The following is a 14,634-nucleotide window of genomic DNA, read 5'->3' as shown; positions in this document are numbered from 1 at the left end:
TTGGAAGAGCAATTTTGACATCTCGTAAGACTCCTAGAACATGTACAAAGATGGCAGGCCTTTGAAGTTTTGTGGGAATCTTTCCCCACCCTCTAGCACATATATATATCTTACCAAGGTTAGTAGAGTAGGTACTGTTTATTGTTCATTCATCATGTAATGGAAAGCATAGCATTCTGTGGAGTGGAGAGGCAGTTGAGGTCCCTGTGGACTAGATTATGACAGTGTGATGGAGAGTTGATTGCCCTGGGATAGGACAGTAGGGTGCCAGCTGGAGGCAAACTGCTCAGGTGTTCTTTGCTAACACATATAGAGGGAAAAAATAACAATTTGCCAGATCCATAGCTGTGTGCCAGATGCCAAGGAATGTGTTGATTTACTCCAGCAATGAAGTCACATCTGGTACAGCATCTGCTCTCTACAAAATTCATCTGTTTTCTATAAAGTCAGATAGGCAAGTTGAATGTGGATGTGCTAGCTATGATGACCTTCATCCTTCAAGTCCTTGGTGGTGATCCTAATTTCTGCAATGTCTCAATGTCTGCACAAATGAAGTGTTGTTTTTGTTTGACTGTTTTCATAGGTAGAGATAGCACTAGGAGTTTGTGCTTGACCTTTTTTTTTTTTTTTTTTTTTTTTTAAAGAACCGCCATAGACCAAACACATCAAGGAACCAGTGAGGGAATCTTCCTGTTGCTGAGTATGTCTCTTGCAACTCCACATTTCAGAAGATAATGATGGCATGAGTTCTGGGATCAGTGGGAGTTGGAACTGAGCCCAAACTCCATCAATCACATGATTTCCACAAGCCTCTACTCTGAATGGTGCAACATGGTACCCTTTTGGGTCTCCAGGAATGAGTGCCAGTCAGAGCCATATTCAGCAATCCCACAAAATTCTTTTTTTTTTTTTTTTCAAAATTCTGATTATTTCCATTTCCCCAGTGTGTAGTCACTCTGGTAATTGGCTGCAGTTTTTTGAGGAAGACTAGGAGGAAGGTTTATAGAATAGCTTTTTGGTTGTGTAGCAAGGTCCTTTCATGGGACCTGACTTCCTTTTACTCAAGGGACTCTAGGTCTGTGTACTGGCACAAGTCTGGGAATTGATTGAGGGGCTGCTACTTTCTATTTTATAGGCTTGATGTTTATAAATATCAAGTAGGACTTGATAAGCTTCTAATTCTCTCTCTCCTACGGTCACCATGATCAGACACCCACAAGATTGGGCTTTGATTTAGTTTTCAGAAACCTCATCTCTGGGGCTGTAGCAGATAGAGTTTATTTCACAGTGGTTAATGAAGCTTTTTGGTTTTTCACTAATCCTTGAGTCTGGAAATTAAAGTTCTCAATTTACTTTTACTTTTTTCCTTCCTCCAGAAATGCAAATTCTGGGACCTACCTCAGGTTACAGAATTGGTGACTCAGGAGTTGGGATTCAGCAGTCTGTAGCTTAACGGATACTCCAGGTGATCCTTATGATCCCTCACCTTGGAGAACCACTGGTTTAGAGCATCTTCTCAGAGAAAGTTATTTTCATTTTTTTAAAGATTTTATTTATTTATGATAGTCAGAGAGAGAGAGAGAGAGAGAGAGAGAGGCAGAGACACAGGCAGAGGGAGAAGCAGGCTCCATGCAGGGAGCCCGACGTGGGATTCAATCCTGGGTCTCCAAGATCGCGCCCTGGGCCAAAGGCAGGCGCTAAACCGCTGCGCCACCCAGGGATCCAGAAAGTTATTTTCAATGGATAATTCTTAACTAAGACAATTAAAGGACAGAATAATGACTTATTCCAACATACAGGGACTCAAAATTTACTTCCCTTATATTCTTCCTTTATTTTTATTTATTTTTTTAAAATATATTCTTCCTTTAAAAGCAATTGGACAAACAGTTCTTGGGAAAGTAGGAAGTAAACAAAGGAAGCAGTGAAATGGAAAACAAAGGGTTTAGGAAATGCAGAAAGGAGGATTTCCAGAATGGGTGTCATAAAGGGGTGTCTCAGGCTGGCTTCATGTAGCAGACCCATGAAGTAACTGTTCCAGGGAGGGCTAGAAGAACAAAAGCTATGACTCTAAGATAAAAATGTAGTTGATAAATTTGACCTTCCAAAATAAAATACCTGTAAATATAAGATCTATCTCGTGGAGCTGGTAAAAAAAAAAATCATTGATGGTTATTTTTAAAAATTGAAAATAAGTAAATTATTAATTCTAGGAAATCCAAAATTTATACATGAAAGGAAAATATTCTGTTTGCATATCAGCAAATGTTAATGTCTATTGTAACTCAAATTTTCAAATAAGATTTTGATAGTATGAAGGGAAGAGAAATAAGTTGGAGGTGCTATGACAGCTAAACTCCCATCTATCCTAAAAGGAAGTCAATCAAGATTTAATGTATAATATTGGTAATCAAAAGTAGCAACTTCCTCAAATTATTTAGATATATAAAGAATAAGTACTTGACAAAACTTTAAAATAATTAAAAATGGCTACCTCTGAAAATGGTAATGGATTAGTGAAGGGTGGTACAAGGTTCGACTGTCATTTAAAAAAGCATTTGATTATTTTAAGGGCATCTGGTTGGTTAAGTGTCCAACTCTTGGTTTTGGTTCAGCTCATGATCTCAGGATTGTGAGATTGAGCCCTGATTTGGGCTCCGTGCCCATGAGGGAGTCTGGTGGAGATTCTCTCTCTCCCTCTCCATTTGCCCTTTCCCCCACTTGTGTGCACATGCTGTTGTTTTTCCTAAATAAATAAAAAAAAATCTTTAAAAAATCATTTGATTATTTAAAAAGTTATGCAGATATATCATACAAATAAATATTAAAATGAGTAAAGAAGAAATTCCCTGATGTCACAAAACATAGTGTAAATGAATTTAATTTTCCAAATGTGTATTGGGCTTTGTGGAAAGCATAGTAGTCAGGAAACTATGAGATTCTCCTAGGAGAATATAATCTTTTCAGAGAATAAAACAAGCATCTAAAGCACTGCAGTAGCAGGTAAGCCTAGAGAATACTAGAACTTCCACTGCCCATTCTAGCCACTGACACCCTAGTAGTTGTGACATTCTGGCACAGTCCAAACATAAAACACGTTATGCATATTATTAACCTAGTTACCCCAGTTTCTGTATTTGTTCCTATAGGTGCCTCAAGAAGAGGGAAATAATCATAAATCAGTTACTTCTGCCATATGTGAGTTTTACATGTGTGCATACCTGTGGAGTGTGTTTATATACATATATGCACACATTCACACAGAATTTTAAGTTTTTCTTATTTGGAAAATGTAGTAAGAGTTTCCAGCAAATGACCAATAAAGATGAGTCTAGATTAGATTTAACATTAGGACTGTTATGCAGATATTATCAAACTAAGCTGATTTTCTAGTACTGAGGTTTCTACTGTCCCATTTCCTTTGGAAGTGCAAATTTTATTTTGTTTTTTGGAAATGTAAATTTTGGCTATAAAACTTTTATTCAGTCTTCTATAAAATTCAAATGAAACTTCAGGTAACAATAGTATTTGATGAAAAGTCCTGGGAGGAAAGAATCTTTTAACATAGTTATTATTGAGCATTCAAAGCACTGCTTTGGTTATTATGCTTTTCAGTAAGAAAAGGAAGAAAGGGGATCCCTGGGTGGCGCAACGGTTTGGCGCCTGCCTTTGGCCCAGGGCGCGATTCTGGAGACCCCGGATCGAATCCCACGTCGGGCTCCCGGTGCATGGAGCCTGCTTCTCCCTCTGCCTATGTCTCTGCCTCTTTCTCTCTCTCTCTCTCTCTCTCTCTCTGTGACTATCATAAAATAAATAAAAATTAAAAAAAAAAAAGGAAGAAGGCCAGAGAGCATTTATGTTTATGTTATGGTGAGCCTGGAGTACAGTGAATGAAGAATACTATATAGATACAAGGAAAAAGGTGTTATTAAGTCCATGCATGCGATGTTCCTTGATGTTATAAATTCTGATTCTTTTCCTTAATGTTTAATTACAAAATTGCCTTTGCTTTAATTCCTTTGAAGAACTTTATCAGGGAAATTGACTACTTATATTTAATAGGCACCGAGAAGCTAATTAGAAGCTCTGTGTGCTTGGATTGGGCTTGATAGTGGGTGGGCTTTAGTAAACAAGATGATTGGGCACCAAGCTAGCATTTTTCTTGGGGTACCATCAAATGTTGAATCTAGAAACTTTTCCTCTAGGGCTTTTTAGTTACTGGAGCATATGAACATTTTAGTCCTGCCTGAGTAGCATATGCCAGGCTGCTGGCACCTTGGAAGCAGGGTAGAGAAGGCTAGATTCTCATGTGGAATGTGCAGACATTCAGTCACTCTCCCTGTTTTCAGCTTTGCACTCATAGTCTCAAGTTTTGATGCTTCTCAGATTCAGTTGTGCCACAGACTTGGGCTGTGGGATAATAGCCCAAGGAATGGGAGTGTGTGCTTTCATGTGGTTGCACAGAAGAGGGGAGACTGGGGTGTGGAGTGGGGTTCTAGGGGCTCTGGAGATAGATTTTCAGGCAGTTTAACAGTTTTTTGTGCCACCTACACCACTTTCTGTGGTAACGGGTACTTTCCAATGCAGAGCTGCTCCACAAGGTGTGTCAGCTTCTTCTAAGCATATTTCCCTGGGAATATTGAGGATACAGTTCTCTGTTCTCTTCGGTTCTGTTCAGTCAGCTACTGCATTGCCATCTGCTTTTTGTCTTATGACACTTTAAAAAAATCCTTATCTGTTGATGCATTTTTCATTCATACCTTTTGTCCTTTGGGGTTGTAGATTTTGTTTAAAAAATCCCTTTCTTTCATTTCAGTGTGATTTTGAGATGCAGGATCTATGGTCAGTCTGTCCTTTAACCAGAGATCTAAACCATTTGTTCATTGCTGTCTCTCTAGTGCCTGGCACATACTAGGTACTTAAACATTTGGTGAATGAATAACAGAATGAATTAAGGTAGATGTTTTTATAGTAATGGCGGGGGGGGGGGGCTTTGATGACAGAAAAATATGACTATATGTTTATATAGCAATCTAAAAAGCATCTTTTAAATTGTGGTTTTTGTTTTTTTTCCTCAACATGGGTGAGGAAATCAAGTGTCTCAAAGTGTGGCCATTAACAAAACAAAAAGCCTGCTGGATGGGAGAAGATATTTACAAATCATGTATCTGATAAGGAGTTAATATCCAAAATTTATAAAGAACCCATACAATTCAACAGCAGAAAACCAAACAATCCTAATAAAAAGTGGGCAGAAGATCTGAATAGACATTTTCCCAAAAAAGACATAAGATGGCCAACAGGTAAATGAAAATATGCTCAACATCACCTATCAGGGAGATGCAAATCAAAACCGGTGAGATATTACCTCATACCTATTAGAATGGCTATTATAAAAAAGGCAAAAAATAAGTATTGGTGAGGATGTGGAGAAAAAGAAACCGTCATGTACTGTTGGTGGAAATCTAAATTGGTGCAGCCACTATAGAAACAGTGTGGAAATTCCTCAAAAAATTAAAAATAGAACTGCCATATATTTAGCAGTTCCACTCTTGGGTATTTATCTGAAGAAAACAAAAACATTAATTCAGAAAGATTGAAGCACCTCCATGTTCATTGCAGCATTGTTTATAATAGCTAAGGTATGGAAACAACTTAAATGTTTAATGCATGAATCGATAAATGAATGGATGCATGAATGGATAAAGAAATTGTGGTATGTATACATAATGGAATATTCATAAAAAGAATGCAGTCTTGTCATTTACAACAACATGGACGGACCTTGAGGGCATCAAGCTAAGTGAAACAAGTAAGACAAAGACAAGTACTGTATGATCTTATATGTGGAATCTAGAATAAACAAACAAAAACCAAGAAAAACCCCAACTCACAGATAAAAGAGAATAAGAGATTGGCGGTTGCCAGAGGCAGCGGGGGTGGAAGGGGGTGAAATTAGTGAAGCGTGTCCAAAGGTACAAACTTCCAGAAGCCATGGGGATATAATGTATAGTATGGGGACTATAGTTAGTAATACTGAATTGCATATATAAAAGTTGCTAAGAGAGTAGATCTTAAAAATTCTCATCACAAGAAAAAAGATTTTTTTAATTGTGGTGATAGATGTGATAGATGTTAACTAGGCTTATTGTGGGGATCGTTTTCTCAATATATCCAAATATCAAATATGTTGTACAAATGAAACTAAACTAAAGTTACCTGTCAATTATACTTTAGTGAGAAAGAAATAAATATAAAGCTGTTTCTTCATTACTTTGGAATGAAGATGTGTTTGTTTTAGTTGTTCAGGCACAATTATAGCTATTGCATTAGGCTTAAGATACACATTGCCTATTTATAATTTTTCTTTAGAGGTAGACTTGTATTGAAACTGATTTATGTAGTAAGCATGGTCTTTATTCCTAATTGTATGTATGCTTAAATAATTTTATATATGTATTTATATTTCTTATATTTAGGTACCGTTAAAGAGACCTATGGTGATTATGTTGTAAACCTTTCCAGCTACCACTGCTTCCTACCCATTGGACCATTGTGGTTAATAAAGTTTGAGAATTGCTGGATTAGTGTGGCTTCTTGTTCAAGTATATTTTGCATTTCAAAGTGAATATGTGAAGATGGATAAAATCTAATAGGGACAGAGAACTTAAGCTATAAAAATGAGAATAAATAGTAAAATTAATATTTTGAACAAACATTAGTATTCTCCTTGTTCATAAAGGCAGCCCTGGACAATGAAGAGGGGGTTGTGGAGAGACACAAGTATGGTAGAGAGCCTGTGATTTGACTATAGTGCTGGATCTTGAAGGGTCTTGCATATGGAATGCCTCCCTTCATACCCCAAGAAATGAATAAGCGAACTTTCTGCATTTTCCCCTAAAATTGATGACTTAATTCTAAATCCAAATAATGAGCACATTTCAGTGTTGTTTTAAACTTCTATGCATTTAGTATTTATTAAAGCAATCTACTCAAAACGCCAAAGAGAGGTCTTTCTAATTAAAGAGGTTACATCCCTAGTAAAGCAGGAAGAGCCCACACCATGAAAGTAGTTTAATAAGATAATAGATTTTAAAAGTCCCTTATGGAAAACTCTAGGCTTGTGGAAATTAATATGAAGTTAAGGGTAAGGATTAGAGAAAGGTGGTAAGAAACTTCTGGAGCAAGATAACCAAATATCTTTGAGGTACCTGGCTGGCTCCAGTTGGTAGAGCATGTATGATCTCAAAGTTGTGAGTTTGAGCCCCATGTTGGGCATAGAAATTACTTAAGAATAAAGTCCTAAAAAGAAAGATAACCAAATATTTTGGAATGCTTTCTATAATATATTCTCCACACCTGAATGTTTTTCTGATCATCTTTAGAATCCCCATCTTTATTGTTTGTTTGACATCTTTTATCAGGTTGCAAGCACACATTCAGGTCGACTTTAGGGAGAAGAAACTGAGAAGATAATATAAATAAATCAGAAATTAAAGGCTGGAAATGGGTAGGCCTGGGAAAGAAGACAATACGAGAAGCAAAGAGAGCTTTAGAAAAAGAAAACTCTTGAAAATATTACCAAGACTTTTTACATATATATTTTTTCTCATCTTGACTAACTTCTCCAGAGTGGTTGATGTTGAGATTTCTGAGAAGAAACACACAAAAAAGAAAGCCAGCAGCTTGTTTCAGACTTTCATAGAAAATAACCTAGTACTGACTAGGTTAGGGTGTTAGGTCAAAAGTGTGTGATTATAATGCATTCCATAGAAAACTGAGTTCAGGGTTTGCCAGACAGTTTTGTGTTAATATAAAAATGGAATATGAACTTGTACCAAAGTTATTAAGAAAAGTATTAGTACTTTCAGGAAAAACAGATATTAGAATCGGTATTAATAGTGACTGTGGAAAGGCCATGTTGCTATTGGACATTTAAAAGAAAAATTAACAGGAAAGTTATAACTTTTGCCTTTGAGGCAGTAATACATTTTGATTCTCTTCATTTTCACTTTATATATAAATGCCATGAAAATTCCATCATTTTAACAAATATAAAACAGAACAACAATATTTTAGTGTTGACTAAGCTAGAGACTTAAATATTTTTCAAGATTTAAAGAACTGATCTTTCATGATGAAAGGTAAGTCAAGTGTTATTTACAAAGCCCATTTCTCATTGACTTTTTGTTTTGGGCTTGTTTTCAGGCAAAAGGACTCCTATGGAAGGTGGAACTCTTTGTTTTCCAGAATGTGTTTCCAAACCCATCCATGAAACATGATACTGCTGCTCTGTGTTGAAATGCTTGAAGAACACCCACATCTTTGTCAGCGCCTGCCATTCTGCTGAAACCATGGTCTTCTCTGCAGTGTTGACTGCGTCCCATACTGGGGCAACCAACACAACATTTGTCGTCTATGAAAACACTTATGTGAACATTACTGTCCCTCCACCATTCCAGCATCCCGGCATTGGCCCGCTGCTTAGATACAGTATGGAAACCATGGCTTCCACTCCAATGAGTTCCTTGACAGTGAATAGCACAGCTGTACCCCCAACACCAGCAGTTTTTAAGAGCCTAAACTTGCCTCTGCAGATCATCCTTTCTGCTCTAATGATATTTATTCTGTTTGTGTCTTTTCTTGGGAACTTGGTTGTTTGCCTGATGGTTTACCAAAAAGCTGCCATGCGCTCTGCAATTAACATCCTCCTTGCCAGCCTGGCATTTGCAGACATGTTGCTTGCAGTGCTGAACATGCCCTTCGCCTTGGTAACTATTCTTACTACAAGATGGATTTTTGGGACGTTCTTCTGTAGGATATCTGCTATGTTTTTCTGGTTGTTTGTGATAGAGGGAGTAGCCATCCTGCTCATCATTAGCATCGATAGGTTCCTTATTATAGTCCAGAGGCAGGATAAGCTAAATCCATATAGGGCTAAGATTCTAATTGCAGTTTCTTGGGTGGCTTCCTTCTGTATAGCCTTTCCTTTGGCTGTAGGAAACCCTGACCTGCAGATACCTTCCCGAGCCCCCCAGTGTGTGTTTGGGTATACAACCAACCCAGGTTACCAAGCTTATGTGATTTTGATTTCTCTAGTTTCTTTCTTCATACCCTTCCTGGTGATACTGTATTCATTCATGGGCATACTCAACACCCTTCGGCACAATGCCTTGAGAATTCACAGCTACCCGGAGGGTATATGCCTCAGCCAGGCCAGCAAACTGGGTCTCATGAGTCTACAGAGACCCTTCCAGATGAGCATTGATATGGGCTTTAAAACACGTGCCTTCACCACCATTTTGATTCTCTTTGCTGTCTTCATCGTCTGCTGGGCCCCATTCACCACTTACAGCCTTGTGGCAACGTTCAGTAAGCACTTTTACTATAAGCACAACTTTTTTGAGATTAGCACCTGGCTACTCTGGCTCTGCTACCTCAAGTCTGCGTTGAACCCACTGATTTACTACTGGAGGATTAAAAAATTCCATGATGCCTGCCTGGACATGATGCCCAAGTCGTTCAAGTTTTTGCCACGTCTTCCTGGTCACACAAAGCGGCGGATACGTCCCAGTGCTGTCTATGTGTGTGGGGAACACCGGACAGTGGTGTGAATATGGTACTGCCTGACATTTTGGGTGATGGTTGCTCTTTATCGGACTTTGAGTTTTCTTTCACATGAGTTCTCCAAGTATACTTTATTGTTTTTTATAGGGTTTGTGTGTATGTGTGTGTGTGCAGTGTAAAGAAAGAATGGTGATTAGTTAGATTTCTGTTACTGAGGATATGTAATAGGGAAATAATCACAAATGTTACCTCCAGGGTTCAAGAGAAATCCTTGATTTAAGATGGGGAGATGGTATTTTGTTTCTTTGATTGATTTTGTTTTTGAAGCAGGAATCAGGATTGTGCTTTAATGAGCCTGCAGTTACATTGAATTGTAGGTGTTTTGTATGCTGCTAAGGTATGCTTAATTGAGTTTATCATTTTTTTTCTGGAAGACGTTGCTGCTTTTTGCCATCACTTTGGAGCCAAAACCACATATATCTCAGTAGATAAATATTTACTTTTATTAAAAAGAATAACCCAAGGGGGTTAGTGACATTTTAAAGGTCGTTAATATTTACTTTGGTGCACTTTAAGAAATAATGTACAAACTAATTCAGTCATGTTTTTCAGAATTGTTTTTTTAATACATGACCTGATGTGCTTTAGGGAACATTGCATTATCATTTCTAGGAAGATAGTTTTTAAAAAATGTTTTATCTGCATGTCCAGTTTTAAAGAACATAAAAAATGTAGACATTTTTCTAAGCACAATAGTGATTCTTCAGAGCAAATAGGGCAAAATCCAGGAGACAGAGCATCCCTGCATATTTAAATGGGATGCATTGAGGGGTAGCTGGTGTGGGCTGTGGTATTTCCTCTGACTCAAGGATTCTGAGTTCACCAAGCAGAAGGATCTATCGTTTTACTGGGCACCTACCATCTTCCAGGCACTGTGCATCTTTATCCTCACAGCGTCCTGTGAGGTAGGTATTCTTTCTTTCTTTTTTATGCAGAAAGTAAGTCTTAGAGAGACGAAAATCTTGCCCAAGGTTAATGGTAGAGCTGGAATCCAAAAGAATCTGTCAGAATCCTGTGACTGCTGTTCTTCTGTGCCACGTAGACATATCATTCAGGTTTAAGTATTTCATAGTTAGGAAGGAACTCTGTGTATCCTTTAATTTTTTTTAGACTAGCACCTTTTAAAAATAGCTTCACTTTTTTTGTAACCAAAAGAAATGTGAAAACATTACAGAAAGTATGGAAAATAGAAAAAAAATCATTCACACCTACCCTTTTACAGTGGATCTTAAATATCTTAGACAGATAAGGCTATGAGGAAATTAGGTGATTTTTTTTTTTTTTTTTTTTTTTTTTCAAAACAAGTGACTGACTACGGAGAAGTTAATTACAGCTGTATGCAGGTCCTGGCCTTGCTGGTTCAGAGATTTTCTGTTGTCCAACTGGTTCTAAATGTTCTCGGCCAAGTAGCACGGTTGCCTGAGGGCTTGCCCATGGCTGAGCCGAAGTTTGTAAATGTGCTCAGAGAAGCAACGATAAGTCCTGGTACGAGCATAGAGCAAGTTTTAACAGGGCAGGTCCAGGGTTTCACATTTTTTTCCTCTTGCTGACGACCTGCCCCCCTAGGTACATCAGAGCCTTTGGTCCCCTTGCTCTGTGGCCACTGACACACTTTATAAAGCAGCCAATGGGTTTGGGGCTGCAGACCAAGGCTATAAGGGTTGAAAATGTAGCCTCTTGGCCACACACCTCTTGACTTTATAAATAGCTAGGTTAACATGAATACTTTTTGGATTTTTATAGCTTCTTTTCAGAATTTTAGTACTTTGTGAGCCAGTGGGAAAAATGAGCCTCTGTTTCTTCAGTTTTACAACCACACAGTTGGATTAGATGAATTGGCCCAACTCTACTGTGCTTTCCTCCATGTGGGAGTAGAGATATATGAAGAGCTCGGCTGACGTCAGCATCAATCTTTGGTCTCCAGTATTACTTCTTTACAGTTTACTTACTAGCTGTTTCTTAAAATGGAATGTCTACTGAATGTCTGAAAAGCCCCTAGCACAGTATCAGGAACTAGGACTTTGGAAGGTTGATGACACCATGAAGGACCTGGGGAACCCTGCTCTTAAGGCAATTGTAATGGTATTAGAACTCATTTTCCAGATGAAGAACTCTTTTGGGACTCAGAGCACTTATTCAGCATGTTGTTTCGGGATCAGCTTTTGCTGATAGTCACCTACCTCTTTGGTTTCTAATTTATATTATTCACAGGTTAAAATTGTTTTAGTCCATTTGGGAGCTTAGAGAACGTAAACACTGTAGTAGATACGTAGGAGCACATGGAACTGTATCATGCTTTTCCATTTTCAATATAAACTGGTTTTCAAGTGGATATTAATAAGGATATTTGAAATTAGACTTTCTCTGAGGAAAGTCATCGTGATTCTGTATTCATCTTCCATATTGGCAGTAGGTCTTGAGACTCCCATTGTGATAGAAGTTGAAACTGAGCTTTGTTTTCTTTGTCCTTCCTTATGAGCTGTCCTTCGGTACTTTTGTGCTGCCTGGTAGGCAGTGCATTGTTCTGCAGAGCTCAAGAGTGCCTGCTGAGATGCTCAGTGTTTGTGAGAGAAGACCACGTGGGGCCTTAGGAACTCAGCAACACCACCCAACAGCCAACAGCGGTTCTCTTTACACTGGAGACTCTTGATAGGGGACAGTTTACAAATCATTTTGAATGTTTTTTATCATGTACACATTTTAAAAGCTTTAAAAAAAATGTACTCTGTTGGACCTTTGAAAAATTTAGGTGCGGAATCATATTTTGCCTATTCCCCTGTATTTTCTTGAGGGAGAAAGAAAATACCACTACTAATTATCACCGCAGGCAGACACAAGAGATGTCTTAGTTTTCCTTTTCCATCTGGCTAATAAGTAAGAGGCATGAGAAAGATTGTGAAATATTTGTGATCAGGAGAAAGAGTCTGGAAGAAATCCCCAATAGTCTGGAGTAGTGCTATTCAAACTTTAATAGGAATTTGTGTCTCTGTATTCCCAGGGGAGCTTGTTAGCAATACAGAAGCTGGGGTTCCCCAAAGGGGCTGGGTTTGGGCCCGGGAATGCACACTTTAGTTCCTTGAGCACTCTGATTCCAAGGCAGGGCCCTGGGTCCCTGATCCTGAAGCTGGTGCTTCAAGAAGCACTCTGGTTGAAAATACACCCATTTTAATATTGTCTGTTTTACACATAAATGCTTGTGTTGGAAGCCATTATCTCTTAGTGCATGGGTAATCCATATATAGAGGAAAATCTACACATTGTTGTACCTTATTTGCTGCCACGTGTGTTAGTACTGGATCTTGCCAGTGTCAGCTGTACCTTCTTTCAGCTGGCAAAGTTCTGATAGACCATGTTGTTTCATGGTAGAGCAAAAGGAGTGATTTAGTATTTGAAAGTCATGACTTTCAAGAATCTAGTTCCTCTAATATTTTCTTTTCTTCTAGAGAGATGTCTTTGTTGTATATAATCTCCAGAAGAGTATGAGGGGAATGTAAAATTCATCTAATTTCCCATTGCTCTGCTTATGCCAGTCGTGTTCAATGGAAGCATGAAGAAAATAAAAATAATCTTTTTACTCAATGTATAATTTCAGTTGCTGACAAAGATATTTAATTTGTTCTTAATCTTTGCTTTTGTTTACATGAAAATATTTATGTATATATCACAGAAAAATTTCTACTTGCTTGACATTTTATTCTACTATGATTTCTAAGTTTAAAGAACTGCTTAATTCAAATTTATTTTCACAACCATAGTCCTGCTAAAATGCCTTCATTGAAGACTCAGTTTTTAAATAATAAAAATATCAAAGCACATGTTTGTTAAGACAGGTAAATGGTAATACATTTCTTAGCTATATATTGGTACTAGTCCTTTGTAATTAAAATTAATTTATTTTACAATAGTACCTGCCCTATATATTAAAAAAAGAAACCACTTTGAATTTTGGGTTGTAATTCAAGAAAAAAAAAAACTGGATATGTGTGCATATTGTTATTACAACCAGGAGAAGAGCTTCCAGTGAGAAAATGAATAAACATTTAACATTTCTAAAAGTGGAGTTTTTTTTTTTTTTAAGGACTACTTCATCTTAGATTTGTCATGAGTAATACTTTCTGTTAAATTAAAATCTGAGTTGAGTTTCAAATCCTGCTTCCTTTGGGTTTTTATTTTCAAATTAGTTCTCAAAGCCTGTGTGTATATAATTATATTCTAGCTTTAGAAGTTCTAAGAGAAGTTAAAGATGAAATGAAACTTGGCAAAAGACCACTAGTATTAAGAAACAGTTTTAAGGAATTCTCTCTAGGAGAATTACGGAAATTTTACTGCCGAATTATTTAAAATTGGATTGTCACTTGGCAAAGCAATGACAGTGTCTGCTCCTATTTTGACAAAATGATTTCAGATCGCACTTCCATTTCTAAAAGCTAAGGCCTTTTATTTTTTATTTTTTTTTATTTTTTTTTTATAAAGCTGATTCTTTTTTTTTTAATTTTTATTTATTTATGATAGTCACAGAGAGAGAGAAAGAGGCAGAGACACAGGCAGAGGGAGAAACAGGCTCCATGCACCGGGAGCCCGACGTGGGATTCGATCCCGGGTCTCCAGGATTGCGCCCTGGGCCAAAGGCAGGCGCTAAACCGCTGCGCCACCCAGGGATCCCGCTAAGGCCTTTTAAAATCCACTTTTAAACTGATAGGAAATGGGATGCCTGCGTAGCTCAGCAGTTAAAGCACCTGCCTTCAGGTCAGGGTATGATCCTGGAGTCTTGGGATCGAGTCCCATGTTGGGCTCCCTGCATGGAGTCTGCTTCTCCCTCTGCCTATGTCTCTGCCTCTCTCTGTGTCTCTCATGAATAAATAAATAAAATCTTAAAAAAAAAAAAGAAAACTGATACGAAATATCAGTTATTTGTATATGAGTTTCAACTTTTTGCCAATTAGATATGAGGGTTTTATTTTCTTTTTTTCTCCTATGCAATAGTTAAATAACTTTTTTTTTTAAATT

At 37.6% G+C, this 14,634-nt stretch overlaps 1 protein-coding gene across 1 annotated transcript in view; it reads left to right on the top strand.

The window, feature by feature from the left end:
• The window catches only part of GPR63 (G protein-coupled receptor 63), a 50,298-nt gene extending 36,567 nt beyond the window's left edge, over positions 1 to 13,731 (top strand). The window contains exon 2 of the mRNA XM_055330872.1: positions 8,209 to 13,731. Coding sequence (XP_055186847.1) covers positions 8,355 to 9,614 — 1,260 coding nt within the window. The 5' untranslated portion in view covers positions 8,209 to 8,354 and the 3' untranslated portion in view covers positions 9,615 to 13,731. The remainder of the gene's footprint in view (positions 1 to 8,208) is intronic.
• Positions 13,732 to 14,634: the final 903 nt, after the last annotated feature.

The sequence above is a fragment of the Nyctereutes procyonoides genome, unplaced genomic scaffold (assembly GCF_905146905.1).
Source record: "Nyctereutes procyonoides isolate TBG_1078 unplaced genomic scaffold, NYPRO_anot_genome, whole genome shotgun sequence".
Taxonomy (NCBI): domain Eukaryota; kingdom Metazoa; phylum Chordata; class Mammalia; order Carnivora; family Canidae; genus Nyctereutes; species Nyctereutes procyonoides.
This window is presented reverse-complemented; position numbering and strand designations above follow the sequence as displayed.